The following is a 23,561-nucleotide window of genomic DNA, read 5'->3' as shown; positions in this document are numbered from 1 at the left end:
TGGCTGAGCATGTAATTAACCTGTACTAACACTGATGATGATATTTTTATATCGAAAACCTTCTGTGATTTAGTGTGGTCCTTGAAACGATTTTAATAAAATTACATAGGTGGGTACCTTTTATAAAGGATTTTCAATAACATTTTTTGTGATTGGTTTACAGCCAGCTACAGAAAAATTCTTTCCTGGTGGAGTTTTAAAAGCGAGAAGTGTGTCAAGAGCAGTAAAGTGTAAACTTCATAAAACAGTAAACATGTCCAGTGATCACTTACGGATCGTAAACATGGAAAATGCCGACCATATACGGTGTAGTTAACGAAGGGGGCCTGTGAAGAAAGCGATATAATTTCGAACTTTATAGATTTTTTGTTGATACAGATTGGGCCACGGTTGAATGTAATCCTGCTAATCTTCTTCTTCATGTACCATCTCCTCTAAGAAGGTCGGCAACCATCATGGCAAATCGCACTTTCGATACCGCTGCTCTAGGGATGGCGGTTGTTGACAAAACACCGGTTTTCGGTTATACCGGTTTTTTGCTTACGGTTTAACCTGGCGGTTATAACCGGTCAAAAAAACCGGTTTTTCCACAAACCGGTTTTCGATTTTTTAATCCAATAGGTTACAATGTTACATCAACAATATACATTTAGTTTGCGATACTCAACTCGACTCGATACTCGATATCAATATGATCAAAATTAGTAATATCGAAAGAACATCAAGATCAATATAAATAAAACACAATTTTTAATAAAACCATTTTATTCTATTAATTATTATATTATTTATTTATTATTTTATTATTTTTATATATTTATTGATTATTATTAAATATAATATATAAGATTAATTTATACATATTGCAATAACATAAAATTTAACCCAACCATTTCACCTTATAAAAAATTTCCCAGACTCTTTCAAATGGGATTTAAAAAAAAATAATATCAACATTAATATTTTACTTAAAAATCAATTGGATAATGCAATTTATCTATTATTTTTAATACCATCAAAAAAAATTTATCATGTATTTCTTTTAACACGTTTGTATATTTGTATAATAGGTATATTTTAACTCATTTTAATAATTCCTGTATGGGTGTATCGTTTGGAAAACGTAGGGAAATCCTTGGAGATTCGTATTCGTAATCGGTAATTTGATATTCATAGTCAGAACATTATTTTTGGTTATCAGAAAAAGTCATTCACCCACTTTCAATATCAAGAGTCAAGTGTGAAAAATAGATGATGTTTGCGTCTACTTCAACCAGATCACTTCTTATGTAAATATTATGATTACAAATACTTTTTCAACGAAATATTATAATAAAACTTAATTGTTTCTGGCTGATGTCAGTTTGCACTTTCAGTTTGCTTCTGTATTGATAAAATAAAATTTGAATTATGGTTTAGTTTGGAATAATTACTTGACAATAATAATTATGATTGAGATCCAAAATAATACCTAACCTAATCCTAATCACCGTAAAAACCTAATAACCGGTTTTTACCTTAAAAAGAAAAAACCGGTTATACCCGGGACAAAATACCAACCAGTAAAACCGGTTATTGCGAAGTAAAAAACCGGTTTTAGGTTAAAACCGGTAGGTTTTTCCCATCTCTACGCTGGTCTAAAAGATAAGCAGAAGTGGAGACCAACCTCTCAAATTGTTTAACTAGGAGATGCGTCTTCTTCCATGACTCCTTCTATCCTGTATTCTTCCTTGTATTATTAATTGCAACATGTTATAATTGCAGTTTTCTAACTTTTATTGTATTTAAAACTTCTCCTTCTTTTCCCATTCTTCTCAATACCTCGACATTCGTGACTTTATCCAGCCAACTTATTCTTAACGTCTTTCTGTAGGCCCATAACCCGAAGGCTTTTAATCTGTCCGAAGCACCTTTTTTAATATCCAAGCCTCTAATCAATAAAATAATACGGAGAACACGCAGCATCTCAAAAGTCTTATTTTTGAATAAAGAAATTGTAATATCCCTCCTACAGAATACTTTTTTCAGTTTGTTGAATGCATTTCTTGCTTGTCATATTCTTGCTTTAATCTCTATCCTTCTAATATAACTACGCTAATAGCCAGGTTAGAAGAAGAAGGGGCGACCTTAAGTCAGATATCTGGATGATGTGTTGGAAGATTTAAGGGAGATTAGAGTAAGAGGATTAACAAAACAACCCCTCAACAGGGAAAGATGGAAAAATGTTTTGAGGCAGCCCAAGGTTCACGAAGGGCTGTAGGGCTAACTGAAGATGAAATTTGATGTAATATAAACTGTAATATAAAGTGAGTATTGGATATGTTTTTGACGGATTTTGAAGAAAAAAATTAATATTTCTTTAAAAGCTGTAGTAGATTTAGTAGTAAATCCAGAAATTTTTCTTGATTTATAAAAACAAAAACTATATATAAAATGTTTATTAAAAAGTCTTAATATAAGTCTTATAAATACACAACTAAAACTAGTAGTACAACTAAAACTCTATGGCCTGCACTCTTCTCTGTCGGAGTTTGCTGGCCAGTCGCATACATTGAGACCAGTATGGAAAACAGTTCCAGGTTCGCAGTTAAACAAGGTGGGTTTGCCATGATCACAGCGGTAGTACTACAAATAAATATAATTAATTAACAAAGAAAATATACAACAATTTGAAATTAACAATAGGCTTTTTCAACATACATTGTAAAAGATATAAACATTTCACTGACAATGCTAAATGTACCCTTCCCCTGGTTCGCATATTTGATCTGATCATAACCCCCTAGTCCTAAATCATCATCATCAGTAGCTCGACAACCCTTTTTGGGTCCTCGCTTGTTCTAGAATTTTCCGCCATTCTGTTCTGTTGCTTGCTTTGTACTTCCAGTGGGTAATCTCAAGTATTTTCAGATCTTGTTCCACTTGTTCCATGTATCTAAGTTTAGGTCTCTCCTTTGACCTTCTCCCTACTGGTGTCTGCCTCATTATATGTTTTGGTGTTTCAGTTTTAAACATCCGTTCAACATGGCCCATCCAGCGCAGACGTCCAATCTTTATGGATGTTATGACGTCGGGTTCGTTGTATGCTGCATATAATTCAAAATTATATCTTCTGCGCCATACGTCATTTTCTTTCACCCCTTTATATATGTGTCTAAAGATTTTTCGTTCAAACGTACCTAATAGGTTCTCATCGCTTTTTGATCGTGTCCATGTCTCTGATCCATATATAAGGACCAGTTTTATCAGGGTTTTGTATATTTTGCATTTGGTTTTTCTCGTGATGTTGTTAGATCTTAGATGTTTAATTAGTCCATTGTATGTTTTATTAGCAATATGTATTCTTCTCTTAACTTCTTCACTGACATTGTTATCTGCGGTAACTAGTGAACCTAGATATGTAAAATTTTTCACGCTTTCGATGTTATAGTCTTCTATTGTCAGATTCTGTAGGTTTCTTTGGCCTATCGATTTGCTGGCCTTCATGTATTTGGTTTTTATTTCATTATTGTTTAGGTTTAGGCCACTGTTTTGTGCCGCTCTTTCTATCGCATTAAATGCTTCTATCAATTCTCTTTCGCTTCTAGCTATGATATCAACATCATCTGCAAATGCCAATATTTGTACACTTTTTGTTATTATTGTTCCGCTAGTATTGACTTTTGACTCTTTAATTATTTTCTCTAATGTGATGTTGATGTTCCTAATTGTAAATACAAAGCTGCAATAAATTTAAAAAATACTGCTAAGAATAAATAATACAAGGAGATTAATGAAAGATTTTGGTTAAAACCACATAGGTACAGTAACTACATCAACGAGAACTTTAGGAATACAACAAGAAAATTGAATAGATGAAATCTGTAAAGAAAATAAGGACGTCTATAGCTAAGGCTGGCGAAGAAATTACAAATAAAATAAAAAAATCTAAAATCGAGTGGATGAAAGAAGAAATACTTGGTGTAACCGAGCAACACAATTAGTGCACAATATATCAGAATATATGACCCGTTCAGCTGTCTCTTAAGAGAAACTGATGAAGACGATTCTAACTTTGTAGGACAAGGCTTTATAAATGCTACTGCAATAAAAAATCTGCTCTTCAAAATCATGTAAATGTAAAAGATCTAACGTATTTGGCAATTCGTATAGCGTATAAGTATCTATTAAAATAAAAAAAATGACATTTTATTAAACCAAATATAAGTTTCGACGTTTGCCTGACCAAATTAGGCTCTCCTAGGTTTGACAAAAATTCTTTAAAGACTAAAAACGTCATTTATTTGCGTTTTGACTAAGAACTAAGTCAGACCTAATGATTAAGGGTCATTCCATTTAAAATCACTCAATCTTGGAGCAAAAAAAAATTTTGGATTTCCGATTTGTCTGAAAATTGGTATATAGCTTCTGCGGGACGTAAAAATAAGATATTTAAGGTCAAAAAATCTCCTTCTTCTTTTTTCTTAAGATGTTATTTTATGCGATTTTACAGTGATTTGGTGTTTATTTAAACAAATTTGCATTTTCTGTCGTAAAGTAGCAATGAAAAACATAATATTTTAATAGAAAGGACTCAAAAATGTCATTATATGGCATTACATCAAGTTACTTTGATTCAAAACAAGCTTTTGATCAAATTTTATGGTGTAGAAAACGTTAAAATACCGTATAAATAATTTTTCTCCATTCCCAAAATACATCATAATCGATTTGGCTGAAAATTTGCCCACAGATAGACAAAACATAGGACTTTAAGTGGTGAGAAGGATTTGAATTTTATTACAATACCAAAAATGTTACATGCAATATTATAGTCAAAAATATAGGCGTCTACTGTAAGTATAATTAACTCGAAAATATCGACCTCACGACAAAAATTGTTAAAAAGAAATTGTAATAATTGTAAACACGATTTATTTGGAACAATTTCAGTTCCTACCATTTTTGTCGAAAAGTTAAAAATGACGGAGATATTGAGCAAAACAGGTTCTCCTTTAAAATCAAGATGGCGGCTAACGCAACGGAGGAATTCATTCGTGATTTTAAATTTAGGGTACTATTGACTCCCCTAAAGATCAGAAAAATAAAATTTTGGGCAGCTCGGCATTCAAGGTCAAATGCTATCCCGACTGGAATAATATATACTTTTGAGTCTGATATTACTACATGTAACTTTTTTGGTATTGTAATATAATTCAAATCCTTCTAACCACTTAAAGTCCTATCTTTTGGCTATCTGTGGGCAAATTTTCAGCCAAATCGATGATGATGTATTTTGGGAATGTAGGAAAATGTAATAAACGGTATTTTAACGTTTTTTACACTATAAAATTTGATCAAAAACTTGTTTTGATTCAAAATAACTTGTTATAATGCCATATAATGACATTTTTGAGTCCTTTCTATTAAAATATTATGTTTTTCATTGATACTTTACGACAGAAAATTCAAATTTGTTTAAATAAACACCAAATCACTGTAAAATCGCATAAAATAACATTTTGAGAAAAAAAGAAGAAGATTTTTTGACCTTAAATATCTTATTTTTACGTCCCGCAGAAGCTATATACCAATTTTCAGACAAATCGGAGATCAAAAATTTTTTGCCTGAGTGATTTGACATGGAATGTACCTGAATTAGTCAAACCTATGAGTGCTTGAGATTCAAGTTTTGACTATAACATCTATACCTATTACTTTTAATGTACACATATATCATATATACAAATGCCTTTAGAGAACGGATTTCATTAAAATCTTGTATTTAATGTTTTTTCTCTTTTTTAATTATTCCAAGCTTTTAAATTTGGTTCCAGAAAAATTGGTACCTACTGTAGAGTATATCTACGGCATTTACGGAACTTCACAATACAGCGATAAAATACTAATTGTAAACTTACTTTATCACAGTCTCTATGTGGCATGAAATCTGCATCACATTCTGTTAAATTATCTGCATCTTCGGGATAATATGACGATGACGAAGGTGCAGTAGGTTGAGTGGGAGCTCCATTTGTGGTTTGCTGTGAAGTGGGAACCGTACTGGAGTACGTTGGTTTAGGTGGTTTAGGTGTAGATGAAGTTACTACTGTTGCACTGCCTGAAGAAGTTGTACTTTTTGGTCGATCCCATTCAGGCTAAAAGTTAAATGAATATTAGTAAAGAAACTTAAAAAAGTGATATAAATAAATTGGATCATACCCTTGCTGTTGTTGATACATGAGGTTCTGGGACACTATAAGAGTCCATGTTGGCATGCAATATATGCATCAAAACGTTTGTGGGGCCACACAAACCATGGAAGTCATCCATATCTATAGCCCAAGTCATAGCACCTGCGTATCCCTTTGATTTTATCCAGTTCATTTTTATTTGTACAGATTCTGGATCTTCGTAGCCGACCCATTGTGTTCCTTAAACAACAACATTCACATTGTTACTGACTTCATAATTGCTGTGATTTAAGTTTAAAAATATACACAGGGTGTTAGTAAATAAGTATGAAAAATTTTAAGGGCTAATTTTACATGAAAAATTAATGTCAGTTTGCTCTATAAACATATGTCCGAAAATGCTTAGTTTCGGAGATACGGGCTGTTGAAATTTTTATTTCAAACTGCCAATTTATTTATTACTCTAAGACCAGTTGAGCTATGAAAACGAAATTTGGTGATTTTTAAGAGGTAGTTATTACGAATTTTATGACATACAATTAAGAATTTTGTATTCATCATTGGCGCGCCTACGGGCAATGGTCTGAATTATTTTAAAGAAAATAATTCAGTACGCCACTGAGATATTTCGAATTAGAAATTATTTTTAAATTCCACGTCTAATTTATGATCAAAAACCTTTCTTGCCTTTTTTTTCATATGATGCACCGGTTTTATACAGAAAAATAAAACATCTTGGCGCATATTTTTCATTTCTTAATACATCATCAAGAACTATCCAATATAATAATACTAAACTAGAACAATAACAGAAAATATTACTAATACCATTTCAACTAGGTGCAAAGCTGGAAGAAATGTCTAAAATGATCTCCTTTACAGGTAACAGAAGAATTTTATATTCATCATTGGCGCGCGTACGGGTAATGGTTTGAATTTTTTGAAGAAAAAAATAGTACGCCACTGAGATATGTCAAACTAAAAATCATTTTTGAATTTCGCGTTCAATTGACGACAAAAAGTCTTTCTTGCCTTTTTTTCATATGCGGCGCCGTTTTTATGCAAAAAAATTAAACATCTTAACGTTTACAAAGTATTTGAACTAAGTTTCTATGCATATGGAAACTACCTCAAATACCTGATAAGCGTTAAGATGTTTTATTTTTTGTATAAAAACGGCGCCTCGTATGAAAAAAGGAAAGGAAGATTTTTGACGTAAATTGAACGAGGAATTCAAAAATGATTTTTAGTTTGACATATCTCAGTGGCGTACTATTTTTTTCTTCAAAAAATTCAGACCATTACCCGTACGCGCGCCAATGATGAATATAAAATTCTTCTGTTATCTGTAAAGGAGATCATTTTAAACATTTCTTGCAGCTTTGCACCTAGTTGAAATCTTATTAGTAATATTTTCTGTTATTGTTCTAGTTTAGTATTATTATATTCATTTTATTGGATAGTTCTTGATGATGTATTAAGAAATGAAAAATACGCGCCAAGATGTTTTATTTTTCTGCATAAAAACGGTGCATCATATGAAAAAAGGCAAGAAAGGTTTTTTATCATAAATTAGACGTGGAATTTAAAAATAATTTTTAATTCGAAAGATCTCAGTGGCGTACTATTTTTTTCTTTAAAAAATTCAGACCATTGCCCGTAGGCGCGCCAATGATGAATACAAAATTATAAATGGTATGTCAAAAAATTCACAATAACTATCTCTCAAATCTCACCAAATTTCATTTTCATAGCTTAACTAGTCTTAGAGCAATAAATAAATTAGCAGTTTGAAATAAAAAGTTCAACACCCAGTATTTCCGAAACTAAGCATTTGCGGACATATGTTTATAAAGCAAACTGGTATTAATTTTTCATGTAGAATTAGCCCTTAAAATTTTTCATACTTATTTACTAACACCCTGTATTGTTGAAGAATTGTTTTTTTTTAATTAAAAAAAACTATAGTTCATCATTTAAAAAGAAAATTAAATGTATATCAAAGACCATTAGATCATAGATTCTCACCCCAATTTAATTTAGCTATTAGACAGTGTTTCGAGAAAGTGAAAACGATTAGTGATAATGATTCGACGAAATGAATTGGTACACTAACAAACACTTTGGGATTAGACAGTGGACATATCGTTTGGCGAGAACAATAATGTTTTTAAAATGTTTCCGGAAAGATTTAATAATGGTAAACATATTGTTTTAGTTTTTAGAAGTAAAAGTAATATGTAGAAAAAATCTAATTATGATATTTCTTAAAATTTGACAAATTAGAAAGTTATATAGAAAAATATTTGGTTCTTCAGAAATGTAGTGTGGAAGGTTTTGAGAGAGGCTTGTCTTTGATTGGGTGGAAAAGATCGGTAGAAGGGATAAGAAAGTTGGAGTCTGAATTTTCGAGAGAAGAGAGGGTCAGTGTATAATGGATATCTGAGGAGAGCAGTCGAGTTTCCAAAAGTGAGAGATCAGTGTATATTGTTGTGATCGGCTTTTGCGAGCAGAATCAAGTTGAAACCAAATTGTCGACCGGTTGAAAAGTTAGTTTTCATGATCCGAGGGAGATACCTTTGTTTTGTCTAGAACGAGTAGCTGATTGATATCTATCTGCACAAGATATCAAGCAAGGAGAAAATTGAGTAAGATAATTCGAGCAAGTTCCTGTGTGTTGTTTTGGAAGCAGTTTGGACGAGAGGGACCTTTTCGCAACATCCAGAGAGTACGTTGGGAGAATCGAGGATCACGCAATCCGGAAAAAGAGGAAGTGAAGAAACAAAAAGGTTAATCAAATCATTTGTCGGAAGGGAGAGAATTTGTTTATATCAGAACCATATTTGCTTATTTGTTTATTGAACATTACTATAACGCAGTTAGTCATTTCAAATTTAAGAATTCAATTCAAATGAATAAAAATAAAATTTATTAAATTTAATATGAGAAAATAATAATTTATTTAAATAATTTTTATTTGTCAAAACAATGAGATATCAGAATTAAAGTTTGATTTATTACGTAAGAAATTGTTGCAACAAAGTTAAATTTAGTATTTTTTAAATCATATGTACACGGCTTATTTGGTAAATGAATAATATATTACATTTAGATGATATTGAATGCTTTTAATTTCCCTGTTCCATCCTGGAAGAAGTAAGTAACTAGAAATACTAGAAGTCACAAATCATAGGTATTGTATCAAATACAAAATTGGCCCTGAGAATAAAATTCATTGGAATAGTTAATTTAAATTTAGTTTTGTTTTACATAGGCAGTGATTAAAGTAATTGATTAATTAATTGAATTAAAAATTTGCCAATCAATCTAAATAAATAGTTAAAGTAGAGCATAACAATATATCTGCCTAGAACAAATCCTGAAATTTGATAAAGAGAGCCAAAGTGCGATAATTACTAGGAGAGCGAGACTAGCATGGGCAGGATTTGAAATACTTAGTTGGATACTTAAGAACCGCAAAATACCCCAATACCTGAGGATCAAAGTGTTCAACCAGTGCATCCTTCCTATCACGACATGTGGATGCCAAGCCTGGACCCTAACCAAGGCAAATATGAATAAACTAGCCACAATAGAAAGAGCAATGTTAGGTATACGACTGTCAGATAAAAAGAGGAACGACTGGGTAAGATCAAAAACAAAAGTCGAGGACATAACAACAAAAGTTGCCAAACTTAAAGGGAGCTTCGCAGGCCACACTGCTAGACAAAAAGACCAACGTTGTAATTCAACAATACAACACTGGAGACCTTACCAAAGTAAACAACCGAGAGGAGACCACAGATGAGGTGGGTTGATGATATTAAAAGAGTAGCCGGAACGAATTGGAAATATGTTGCTCAGGATAGGGACCGATGGAAGAAGTTGGGAGAGGCCTATGTCCAAACGTGGACGATAGAAGGCTAAGAAGAAGAATAAAGTTTAAAAAACATTTACGGTCAATGATAATAAAAGTAGATATAATGTAATTTTTACAGAATGGATCGATTTGCTTGAAAATTTGAGAATAAGTAGTGGATAGTCCAAGGATCAAAATCGGTATGATTCCGAAAGGCGCTTTTACCATGGGGGTGGTTGCCACCCCATCTCGGGGTGGACATTTTTTATTAGATTTTGACCTCAAAAGTTAATAAAAACATTCATTCTAAGCAAAAAATGTTCTATACATTTTTGTGATAAAATTAATAGTTTTCGATTTATTCGCTCTCGAAAGTGTTAGTTTTGTATAGAAAAAATCAATGTTTTTCGATATACTCATTTACGCTTCACTCAATTTTTGCCGTAGAAAATTCTTTTTCAAACTAAGTTCTTGGGAACTAAATAACCTACAATTTTATACTGAAACATTTTTTCGTATCTCTGATGCTAATCTTTCTATTCTGAAGAAAATTGCATTTTTTACCAAACTACAAAAATTCTTTATTCGCTTTTAACTCCAGTTTTTTAAAAATTAGTCATTCTAGGCCAGTCAAACTTCTAAAATCTATTAATAATACACAAATAAATAAGAATGAATAAGGTCAATGACTAAAGACACCGCTAACTTTCATTATTATGCTTCCAATTGGATTTCTCCTTAAAAAAAAAAAAAATCTATTGATTTTTAACCGTAACTTTTTTACTTTTTATCTTAGAAAGTTTGGTAAAAATAATTTTGTAGGTTTTTACAAGATCTATAGGTCTATTCATAATACATCTTTTTAAATGCTCAGTCGCAAAAAGAGGTGACTTTGAAAGGGTTGGTAAAGATGGTTTTTGCATGTTAATACAAGTTTTAATTGTAAATAGCTCACTCTATTTTTGCCGTAGAAAAATTTTTTGCAAACCTGATTCTTGGGAATTAAATAAGCTACAATTTCATATTTAAACATTTTTTCGTATCTCTGACAGTAATTGTGCTATTCTGAAGAAAAAGCCATTTTTTTCGACACTACAAAAATTCGTTATTCGCTTTTAACTCCATTTTTTTAAACTAATCATTCTAAGCCGGTCAAACTTCTAGAACCTATTAATAATACATAAATAAAAAAGACCAAATAAGGTTCATGATTAATTTTAATTAAGGTGGTGATTAGAGGGTTGCTTGCGATCACTTTTTGGCTGAAAAAAATGGGGTCTGACATTCTTTTCATTATAAGGTACTTAATTTTTGAGCAAGAGACTTTTTTTTAATTTCTGGAGATAGATATTTTTAAGTACTTTGAACTAGTTGTCCTCGAAAAATGCATAGTTTTCCCGTCTTTTGACTTTGAAACTACAATATTTAGCATTTGACGAAGAAGAGCCAACATATATTAAAGTATAGCTAGATTACTATTGGTCTTAAAGAAAATAAAAAAAAGGTTATGTTTATTTTTTCAAAAGGTACATTTTTGTTAAGTAAAGTTGTTTTGATAAAACGAAAACTTTTGGAGTTATTAGCAGAAAACTTAATAAAAACATTGATTTTTTTCGATATAAAACTAACACTTTCGATAACGAATAAATCGAGAACTATCAATTTGATAAAAAAAATGTATAGAACGTTTTTTGCTTAGAATGAACGTTTTTACCAACCTTTGCGATTAAAATATAACAAAAAATTTTCACCCACGATATGGGGTGGCAACCACCCCCATGGTAAAAGCGCCTTTTGGCATCATATAGATTTTGATCCTTGGACTACCCACTACTTATTGTCAAATTTTCAAGCAAATCGATCCATTCTGTAAAAATTGCGAGGTTTTGTCCTATTTTAAGCTTCATTACTTGGACTAAATCTAATTCTAACTGTATGTCTATGTAGACTGTGGCAAATTTTGGAAAGTTCATCCATCAATATTGCACTTGTGAAAGCAATACAACGATTCTACAACAATCTTCGGTCAAAAATAAAGATTAACAACCAGTTCTACGAGAATTTTAGGATAAATATGGGACTAAGGCAAGGCTGCAGTCCAACACTCTTCAGAATCTACCTGAATGAGGCACCGAATAAATGGAGGAGATCATGCTCTGGAATGGATATACCATTAAACGACACAACCCTATATATCTACATAAGCTTTATTTCGCGGACGATCAAGTATCATCGTACAGGAGCAAGAAGATCTGCAGTTTATGACAAAGCGATTAATATAAGAATACAAGCGATAGAGTATAAATTTTAATTCAACAAAAACGAAATACATGTGCATGTACCGGGTGTCCCAATAAGAATGGCTCTCGGCCATATCTCAGGAACCGTTTATTTATAGTAGAGCTTTGAAATAAAAAAAATTTATAACAAAAGTTGCCTCAGGAAAAGCCTGGAAATTATTTTCATAATTGTGGGTCCACCGCTAGAGGGCGTAATTGAATATCAAAAATAAAAAAATCTAAATTTTACAAAATTTTCCTAATGAAGGGGCACTGGAAATCCGATTATTGTATTCTTCATCACATTCTGCGCATATTTGATTTAACAAGTTTAACTCTACCTTTGTAAATAAGAGGTGGGGGTGAGTGGGAACCTTGTTATGAAAAATGGCTGTAAGTCCGGTTCTGCTAAATCAAATTTTGAAAACTGGCTCTTGTTGAAGACAGATCTTTTTCTTCAATGTAAGCGTGATAATTTTGAACCATCCTAATAAGTAATAAGCCAGCTGGGAGGCGTTATTTAATTTTTTTCAGAAATCTAGTTTTCTTTGGAAAATATTAAATACAAGTATGCATTTTTAATCATACTTTATAAAATTAGATTAAATTAGCAATAGAATAGCGAAAACCGCATGTCGATACCTTTTTTCTATCTCAATATATCTCGAGAAACGTGTAAATTTTATACATAACTGTTACTATCACCGGTAAACTAAGTTAATGAAAAGTAGTGTGCTGTGGAAAAAAACAAAATAACATTTTCCAGATGTCAACGTATAAAAATATATTTAATTAAAACAACAATATAAAGAGAAACAATACTATTAAAATTAAATATAACACAGAACAAAAAGAACTACTTAGTGACGACCTAAATATTCAAATTGTTGCCCATCATACACTACTCTAGAATACATTATCCAGAGAATAGTAAACGCCATTCAAAGCATATCGAGAGCAGAAATTGAGACTGCTGTTCAATCTACTCTTGAAAGAGTAAATGTTTGCAACGAAAATGATGGGCAAAAATTTGAACGTTTATGTCATCACTAAATAGTTGTTTTTATTTCTTTGTAATAGGGTTTTTCAACGCTTCTCATTTGTTTCGAGCCTCTGTCATATGCCGTATAATCCGTGTATAATATTAATATACGAGATATGAACGAGGCTCCAAACAAATGAGAAGCGTTGAAAAGACCTAATATACGTTGACAGCTGGAAAATGTTTCTTTGTTGTTTCCATAGCACACTACTTTTAATGAATTTCGTTTACCGGTGACAGTAACAGTTATGTTTTTAAATTTACACGTTTTGTAAGATATCTCGAGATAGAAAAAAGGTATTAACATGCGGTTTTCGCTATTCTGTTGCTAATTTTGTCTAATTTTGTAATATGGTATTAAAAATGCATGTTTGTATTTAATATTTTCCAAGAAACACTAGATTTCTGAAAAAAATTAAATAACGCCTTTTAGCTGGCATATTACTCAGTAAGTTGGTTCGAAATCATAACTTTTACATTAACGAAAAAGATCTGTCTTCAACAAGACCAAGTTTACAAAATTTGATTAAGCAGAACCGGACTCACAGCCAGTTTTTCGTAACAAGGTTCCCACTCACCCCCCACCTCTTATTTCTAAAGGTAGACCTAAACTTGTCAAATCAAATATGCGTAGAATTTTATGAAGAATACGACGATCTGATTTCCAGTGCCCTTTCATTAGTAAAATTTTGTAAAATTTAGATTTTTTAATTTTTTTTTTAATTTCCAGGATTTCCTGAGGCAACTTTTGTTATAAAATTTTTTATTTTAAAGCTCTACTATAAACGGTTCCCGAGATATGGCGAAGAGCCATTCTTATTGGGACACCCGGTACATGTAGGAGGAGTTGAGAACGATGAAGTAAACTTAAAAGATAGAAAGGTAATTTGGTCATAATATATTTCGGAGCAAAGATATTAATAATAAAAAAGAAGGGAAAATTATATAAAAAGTGGTAAGAAAACTTCAAAAGGGAAGGGTTCCAAAAAGGAAGCGATAGTAGCAGTAGCAAAAGCTAAAGCAGAAGCGTGTTCAAACCTATACGATCAACTTATCACTAGGGAAGGAGAAACAAAGATAATATATAATATAGCCAAACAGAGAGCAAAGAAAGCAAAATATTTTAATCAGATTAGATGTATCCGAGATGAAAATAATAAAATACTATTTCACGAAAAGGATTTAAAAAAAAAGATGGAGAAAGTACTTTGATAGTTTATTAAATGAAGAATTTGACAGACAGTCTGTGGAGTTAAAGTAGACAGTAACAGCAATGGTGACCAAAGTAACAAATGAGGCAGTGGCTAAAGCGCTTGAAAAATAAAGAAAGGAAAAGCAGTCGGACCAGATGATATTCCTGGGGAAGTATGGAGAGCATTGGAAGAGACAGGGACAAGTTGGCTAGCAGGCCTATTTAATAGAATTATGGAAGTTGGACAAATGCCAGACGAATGGAGAAGAAGTGTATTACTATATGTTTACAAAAACAAGGGAGACATACAACAATGTACAAATTACAGGGCTATAAAACTACTTAGCCACACCATGAAAATAATGGAGAGAGTAATTATTGATAGACGGATACGTGAAGAAACCGTAATATCCAATAATCAATATGGCTTTATGCAGAGCAGATCAACAACAGATGCAATTTTCATTATAAGGCAACTGATGAGAAAATACAGGAATAAAGAAACCAACGTTCATATGGTATTCGTTGATCTGAGAAAGCATATGATAGAGTTCCTCGAGAGATTCTGTGGTGGGCACTCAATAAGGAAGGAGTCCCTGGTGAATATGTAAAGATTGTGAGAGATATGTATGAGGGAGTAACGACTAGTGTTAGGACAGTTGTGGGAGAGACTGATAAATTTCATGTGAAAGTAAGATTGCACCAAGGCTTGGTGCTTAGTAAGTATTTATTCTCATTAGTGTTGGACCAGATAACAGCGAAACTACAGGGTAACATTCCATGGTGCTTAATGTATGCTGATGATGGAGTGTTAATAGGAAATAGTGAAAGAGACTTAGAACAAAAACTGGAACAGTGGAGACAAGCTTTGGAGGAAAACGGTTTAAAATTTACTAGGACAAAAACAGAGCATTTGGAATGTTCATTTAAAGATGAAGTTACTAAAAATGGCATTTTTAGATGGCGAAATAATTGTAAAAAGCAATAGTTTTAATTATATACATGGGATCGGTATTACAGAGTAATGGAGAAATAGATGGAGATGCATGCAGTAGAATTAGGGCTGGATGGATGAAGTGTTAGGAAGCGAGTGTTGTATGACAGAAAAATTCCAAGCTGAAAGGAAAATTCTATAAAACAGCCATAAGGCCGGCTATGATGTACGAAACTGAATGTTGGGAACGTTAATCACCCAATACGAAGAATAGCTGAAGTGCAAATTCCTGGAAGGAGTAGGAGAGGAAGACCAAAGAAGACCTGGGGGGAGACGATAGTTCAGGATATATTGGTAAAGGAGATTATCATTGATATGTCCCAAGATAGAATTGTGTGGAGAAATGCAATTAGGGAAGCTGATCCCGCATAGGGATAGGACAAAGAGAATGATGATGATATTTCGGAGCAAAGATGGAAAGAAATTGACGCACTGAAACACAAATCGAAGAACGGATCATAAAAGGGAAGAAAATAATAGGTGCGCTAAACTCACTACCCTGGGTAACTAGGGTAACCCTCACTACCCAAAACTAGGTCTAAATCGAAAAAAAAATACAACTACATATATAGCATACCTTAAAAGCGTTGAACTTTATGAATGCAAAACTTAGCAACTCACAAAAACAATGGAACGAATCTAGGATCTACAGGGTGTCTACTTAAGTTGGAAACATATGGGAAACTTTTTTATTATTAATTTTACGAAAAAAAGTAATTCTTCATAAAGTGCTCTGCATAGTCTAAAACCTAAGATGCAATCATCAGATATCAAATTTTCTCTATATTATACGAGGTATGTCCAAAAATATGAATTTCGGTCAAGGGTAAAGTACATTTATTTCTCTCAATATCGAAAATTTTTATGATAAAAAGTTGTTTGGAATTAAAAACTAAGATCAAATATGCAATTACATACATCTAGTTGAAAAAAAATTTTTTTTCTCAAATTTATGGATACCCAACATCGTTTTTAATTATTGCAAATATGATAACTCGTTTATTATTCATTTTACGAAAAAAAGTTATTCTTCATAAAAAGCTTTGCAGGGTCTAAAATCTAAGACACAACCATGATATATCAACTTTTATTAATTTTATACGAGGTGTGTCAAAAAATATGAAATTCGCTCAAGATTATAGTACCTTTATATTTCACAATATTTCAAATAGAAGGATGTTATTGCATATTGAAACATAGTTTTTAATTCTAAACAACTTTTTTAATAACCGTTTTCAATATTGTAAAAAATAAAGGTACTTTACTCTTGAGTGAAATTCAAATTTTTTGACATACCTCGTATAAAATTAATAAAATGTGATATCTGATGGTTGCATCTTCGGTCTTAGGACATACAGAGCTTTTTATAAAGAATACCTTTTTTTCGTAAAAGTAATAATAAAAGAGTTATCGTATGTGTAATAAATAAAAACGAAGTTACTATCAATAAATTTGAGAAAAATTTGGAAAATATTTTTTCCAATTAGAAGCATGTAATTGCATATTTAATCTTAGTTTTTGTTTCCAAACAACTTTTCATAATAAGAATTTTCGATATTGAGAGAAATAAAGGTACTTTACTCTTGAACGAAGTTCATATTTTTTGACATACCTCGTACAATATTGACAAAATTTGATATCTGATGATTGTATCTTAGGTTTTAGAGCTTTCAGAACTTTTTATAAAGAATAACTTTTTTTCGTAAAATGAATAACAAAAAAGTTTCCCATATGTTTCCAACTTAAGTAGACACGCTGTATATCTAGAATGATGCACGTAAAAAATGAAAAAATAAAACACATGATGGAGAGAACAACACCATCACAGAAAAAATACAGCAAAAAGCATCGCCTACTGTAGTTGTTATTGGAGCGAAAAAACGAGTAACACCGAAAACAACATGGCTTGATGGTGTCCAAAAGGCAATGTCAAAGAAATATCTACGATCAAGAGACTTTGCTGATAAACGTGTGTGTGTGTGTGTGAGAGAGAGAGAGAGAGAGAGAGATAAAGAGAGAGAGAGAGAGGGAAATAAATCAAGTGAGTTTTTTATACCTTTATAAGCATACGGTACTTTTCCATGTTCGTCCCATTTCTTTGTCCATCCATTATTTTCTTCCAAGAGTTCAGTGCAAATCTAAAATTTAAATCATTAACGATAATTAGCAAAGCCACAAAATTTTTAATAAGTTTTATAATAGTTACTTCATAGTAAGCTAAAAATCCAGTAGCATTGGTGTACGGTCCAGGAGCTCCCCCACCTGCTTCTTTATTAATGTAAGTTCCCAAGTTATAGTTCGTATTTCCAGCACTTAAAGTGAATGTTCTTCCATAGAAGGGTATGCCAATTACCAGTTTTTTTGGAGAACAGCCGGCATCTACCCATAGTTGTGCACCATCGTTCTAAACAAAAGTGTAAGATAATTAAACTTATTCGTTGAATACATGAATATTTTAAGCAAAACGTAAATATGTACACACATTAAAATAATATAGGGGACTCCTATATTAACAGCTTTAAATAAGCATTTTTTGACTTTAAAGTTCTCTCTTAATCTTTTTTAAAAGTTATTGCGATAATTCTAATAAAATGTTTATTTTATATTCGGGACACTTGTTTATAATTTCTTATTTTTCATTATTTAAATGAATTATTTGAAATCCTTCTGTAATCTAGCATTTTGTTTTTGCCCCTAGATTTTTTTGATGTGTGTAGAATAATATATTAAGTGTACTTACTACATTCAGTTTCTCATAAGCCCATTGATCATGAGGTCTCTTATAGAGTGGACTGTGGGTATCGGCAAAACCAGCCCAGTTTCCTCTTAGATCGTAAGACATAACATGGATAGCATCAACTAAGCTGCAAAATTTAACGTTAAAAAGAGTTATTTAGTTGTATTGATTATTTTTTAATGATTTCAATTTCCAATTATCGAAAAAAAGAAAATATTTATGAGATGGTTGGGAAGCAAACTATTGTTTTTAAATTATAAGAAAATTAATTGATGTGAATTGTTTGTCTGATTCAAAGTGATGTTGTTTTATCAAGTTTTTTTTTATATATTCTGGATGAATATTTCAGAGATATATGTCACTTATTTCTTTATTGAAAATTTTAGTAAATGTATGATATAGGTCACAAAGTGGAAAAGAAATTTTCCTAATATGGATAGGGTTTAAGTTGATTTTGCAAAAAAATAAAATAGAACACACATTAAGTCACACACTAAAATTGTAAACTGAAATATATCTGGGTGTTTTTGTACCTATTAATGAAAAAAAGATTTTTTCAGTTGGGAACCACTCATTTTTATACATACTATTTGCATTAATACGCTTCAGACCAATTAAAAAATAAAAGACACTTACTCGCATAACTCGGGTACGTAATAACCTTCTTGAAGCCTAAATTTAGCTACCGGTACAGCCATTGTAATTTCCCATCCTTTTCCTTCATTGTCAAAGGCTCTACGAAGTTCCTCAACAAAATAAAAGAATTTGTCCTTGTCAGAAAAGCTACCACCACGGTCTGCTGCTCCAGGATATTCCCAGTCCAGGTCAAAACCGTCCAAATTGTATTCCTTCATAAAAGCTAAAAATAGAAAAAAGAGATGTAAGTATAATATTAGAAACTACCTATAATTCTATAAATTATTTATTATTTGTATACATAAAATTTATTATTTGTATAATATGGTACATTCGATGTCATATCACTCAGGCAAAAACTTTTGGATCTCCGATCTTTCTGAAACTTGGTGTATAGCTTCTGCGGGACTTAAAAATAAGATATTTAAGGTCAAAAGTTTTCTGCTTTTTTTCTCAAAATGTTATTTTATGCGATTTTACAGTGATTTGGTGTTTTTTTTTAAATTTATGAATTTTTTCTGATTTTTGAAAATTTGCATTTTCTATCAAAAAGTATCAATGAAAAAAATAATATTTTAATAGAGGGGACATTATAACAAGTTATTTTGATTCAAAACAAGTTTTTGATCAAATTTTATAGTGTAGAAAACGTTAAAATACCGTTTTTTATACCGGGTGTCCACTTATATTTTCCCCCATTTCAACTGCCTATAACTTCTAAACGGCTCAAGATAGAAATATGCGGTTTTCACTGAAATGTTTTGTTTTTGCAAAAGTTTTGTCTGAATGGATGGAATTTTTTATATCGCTTTCAAATAAGAAATAAAAAATGGCGGATTTTTGAAAAGAACTTTGTTGACTTTTTTTTAACGGAACACCCAGTATATTCTTTTGTAAATTGAAAGAAAGGACATTCACCTAGCTAGCGATATAAAGTTTTTCAAAATCGGTTTTCAAATCACTGAGTAATTAATTTTTAAAATGAGAGGTGCAACGTGGATATCACATACCTAAAATAACATAACTAAGCAAGTTATGTGATTTTCACATTGCATCTCTCATTTTAAAAATTAATTGCTCAGTCATTTGAAAACCGATTTTAAAAATTTTTATATCGCTGGATAGATAAATGACCGTTTTTTTTCAAGTTTTTAGGTAAATGACCATTTTTTATATCGCTTTTAAATAAAAAATGGCGGATTTTTGAAAAAAAAAACGTTGTTGACTCTTGTTATTAAAACACCCAGTATATTTTGTGTCTTGAAAAACGGTCATTTACCTATCCAGCGATATAAAATTTTTTAAAATCGGTTGCCACATGACTGAGAAATTAATTTTTAAAATGAGAGATGCAATGTGGAAATCACATAACATAATATCATTTTGCTCTTGCTCAGTTATGTTATTTAGGTATGTGATATCCACGTTGCACCCCTCATTTTAAAACTTAATTATTCAGTGACTTGACAACCGATTTTGAAAAACTTTATATCGCTGGATAGGTGAATGACCTTTCTTTCAATTTACAAAAAAATATACTGGGTGTCCTATTAAAAAAAGTCAACAAAGTTTTTTTCAAAAATCCGACATTTTTTATTTCGTATTTGAAAGCGATATAAAAAATTCAATCCATTCAGACAAAACTTTTACTAAAATAAAACATTCCAGCGAAAACCGCATATTTCTATCTTGAACCGTTTAGAAGTTATAGGCAGTTAAAATGGGGGAAAATAAAAGTGGACACCCGGTATTTTCCTCCATTCCCAAAATACATCATAATCGATTGGGCTGAAAATTTGCACACAGCTAGCCAAAACATAGGACTTTAAGTGGTTAGAAGGATTTGAGTTATGTTACAATACAAAAAAAGTTACATGCAATAATATCAGACTCAAAAGTATATTAGTTCAGTCGGGATAGCATTTGACCTTGCATGCCGAGCTGCCCAAAATTTTATTTTTATAATCTTTAGAGGGGTCAATAGAAGCCTAAGCTTAAAATCGCGAATGAATTCCTTCGTTACGTTAGCCGCCATCTTGATTTTAAAAGAGAGAGAATTTTGCTCAATATCTCCGCCATTTTTAACTTATTGACAAAAATGGTAGAAACTGCAATTGTTCCAAATAAATCGTGTTTACAATTATTACAATTTCTTTTTAACAATTTTTGTCGTGAGGTCGATATTTTCCGAGTTAATTGTACTTGCAGTAGACACCTATACTTTGGACTATGATATTTCATGTAACTTTTTTAGCATTGTAATATAATTCAAATCCTTCTTACTACTTAAAATCCTATGCTTTGGCTATCTGTGGACAAATTTTCAGCCAAATCGAATATGATGTATTTTGGGAATGGAGGAAAATGTAAAAAATCATTGTAAAATCGCTTAAAATAACATTTTGAGAAAAAAGAGAAGAAGAAGAAGATGAAGAAGAAGACAATTCGACCTTATAAATGTTTTATTTCTACATCCCGCAGATGCTATATACCAATTTTCAGAAAAATAGGAGATCCAAAATTTTTTTGTTCCAAAATTGAGTGATTTGAAATGGAATCACCCATATTTATTATTATATTTTTGGAACGTGTTTAATTTTAACGTTTGTTTTCAATACGGATTTTAGTCCTCTACAAATGACTTTTGATGTAAAATAATTAGGGAAGCAGGAAAACAACAGTTTAGAATTTTTGGTAAACTACATAATGACAATGTATAATAAATGCAAAAACTGCTAAACACAGAAGACTGAATAAAAAAGAAACTAAACAAAATATAACAAGTCATATAATCAAAAATAACGAGAACTAAGAATCTTCTTCTTCTGCTTCAGCCAGTTTGCATCCACTCCTGGACAAAGGTCTCGCCATTCTTCTCTGTTTTGTGCTATTTGGTGCCAGTTTCTCCCCATTTTTGCTTTGATGTCGTCTAGCCATCGTTTTTGTAGTCTTCCTCTACTGCGACTGTGCTTGCGTGGTCTCAAACGTACAACGTTTCTCGTCCACCTTTCGATGTTTTGTCTGGCCACTTGTCCTACCCGGTTCCATTTCATTTGCGCAATTCTTCTAATTACATCTTCCACCTTCGTCCCTGCTTCGCACGTACTCATTTCGTGTATTATGTTCCCTCAGAGGTACAGTGGAACCTCGATTATCCGTCTCTCCATTAACCGTCACCTCTGTTAACCGTCAGGGTACATACAGAAGTTGTATTGACTACATAAGCAAAAATTTTAATGTAAAAAAATAAAGAAAAAAGTTTATTTGATTTAGAAATCCACAAGGAAAAAGTTTTCCTGCAGTTGGCTGTATACCATGTAATACAAAAACAGCAAATCCTGTATAAAAGGTATATTTAAAATCCCTAAAAAGGGCTACGTCACAAATACATAACTAGTTTTCGACTGGTTTACCAGTCATCATCAGTGCTTACGTAAAGTTGATACATCCTAACCACCATGAGGGCTCTGACCCTCATATTTTTGTAAAACTATATTTTGGTGGTTAGGATGTATCAACTTTACGTAAGCACTGATGATGACCGGTAAACCAGTCGAAAACTAGTTATGTATTTGTGATGTAGCCCTTTTTAGGGATTTTAAATATACCTTTTTTACAGGATTTGCTGTTTTTTTTTTATTTATGATGAGGACACAAACGGCTATCCATTGCTGACATCAGATAAAGAAATCGTTGAAATGGCAACAAAGGCGGACCAAACAGATTCAGAAGCTGACACAGACTTGGAATTTGACTGTAGCTATGTTGAACCTATTGTAACTGATAAACATTTGCGTAAATAATCTAGAGAAGCTGCATCGCATGTGCAAAAATTTATCGAGTGGTATTCTCAACAAGAAGACGCCAATAAAGTACATTGCATGATCTTATACCGATTAAGAAATTCAGCCGTCGCAAAATCTTAAGCAACAGTAAAACAAACAAAGATTTCAGAATATTTTAAATGGATTCGATTGTACGAACACAAATCCCTCTAATATTGTCAAACAAACCATACAAATGAAATTTGAGAGTTTTACTATGAATTTTTAATTTTTTTTAATGTTCTGTTAACCGTCTTTTCGATTATCCGTCATACCCTTGGTCCGGTGCCCTGACGGATATTCGAGGTTTTACTGTACTCCTCATAGATCGTTCAATCGCCCTCTGTGTCGTTATCAATCTATTGGCTGATACCTCTGTCATCGTCTCTGGCAGAATACAACTATTGTTGAACACCTTTTTCTTTAGATCTACTGGTATCTTTTTGTTTTTTAACACATCACCCAGTCTTCTTACTATACTGCTACCTAAGTCATTCGGAATATTTTAGTTTTCTGCCGTTTGATTCTGTTTGCCTAGTTTTATCGTGTGACCTAGGTATATAGACTCTTCGACACTTTTAATCTCACTTCGATCTAAGTCGATTGTGATACTTATCTCAGTTTGTCATCATTTTTATTTTATTTAAGTTCAATTTAAAACAGACTTTTTCGTAAAAAAAACAGTAAAATCCTGTATAAAAGATATATTTAAAATCCCTCAAAAAGGCTACATCAAAATCATAACATAACTAGTTTTCGACTGGTTTACCAGTCATCATCAGTGCTTACGTGTAATGTACATGCTAACCACCAAGATATTGTTTA

General features: G+C 31.8%; 1 protein-coding gene across 1 annotated transcript in view; it reads right to left on the bottom strand.

Moving 5' to 3' along the window:
- Positions 1 to 2,423: 2,423 nt before the first annotated feature.
- LOC126883470 (endochitinase) overlaps positions 2,424 to 23,561 on the bottom strand; it is a 38,619-nt gene continuing 17,481 nt past the window's right edge. Inside the window, exons 5-11 of the mRNA XM_050649037.1 lie at positions 18,913 to 19,135; positions 18,280 to 18,403; positions 17,746 to 17,943; positions 17,596 to 17,677; positions 6,202 to 6,413; positions 5,901 to 6,137; positions 2,424 to 2,625 (exon numbers count right to left, since the gene is read on the bottom strand). Of these exons, the coding sequence (XP_050504994.1) occupies positions 2,503 to 2,625; positions 5,901 to 6,137; positions 6,202 to 6,413; positions 17,596 to 17,677; positions 17,746 to 17,943; positions 18,280 to 18,403; positions 18,913 to 19,135 (1,199 nt within the window). The 3' untranslated portion in view covers positions 2,424 to 2,502. The remainder of the gene's footprint in view (positions 2,626 to 5,900; positions 6,138 to 6,201; positions 6,414 to 17,595; positions 17,678 to 17,745; positions 17,944 to 18,279; positions 18,404 to 18,912; positions 19,136 to 23,561) is intronic.

This window comes from Diabrotica virgifera, chromosome 4, assembly GCF_917563875.1.
Source record: "Diabrotica virgifera virgifera chromosome 4, PGI_DIABVI_V3a".
NCBI classification, from domain to species: Eukaryota; Metazoa; Arthropoda; class Insecta; order Coleoptera; family Chrysomelidae; genus Diabrotica; species Diabrotica virgifera.
Note: the sequence above shows the minus strand (reverse complement) of the source record. Positions and strands in the feature narration are given on the sequence as shown.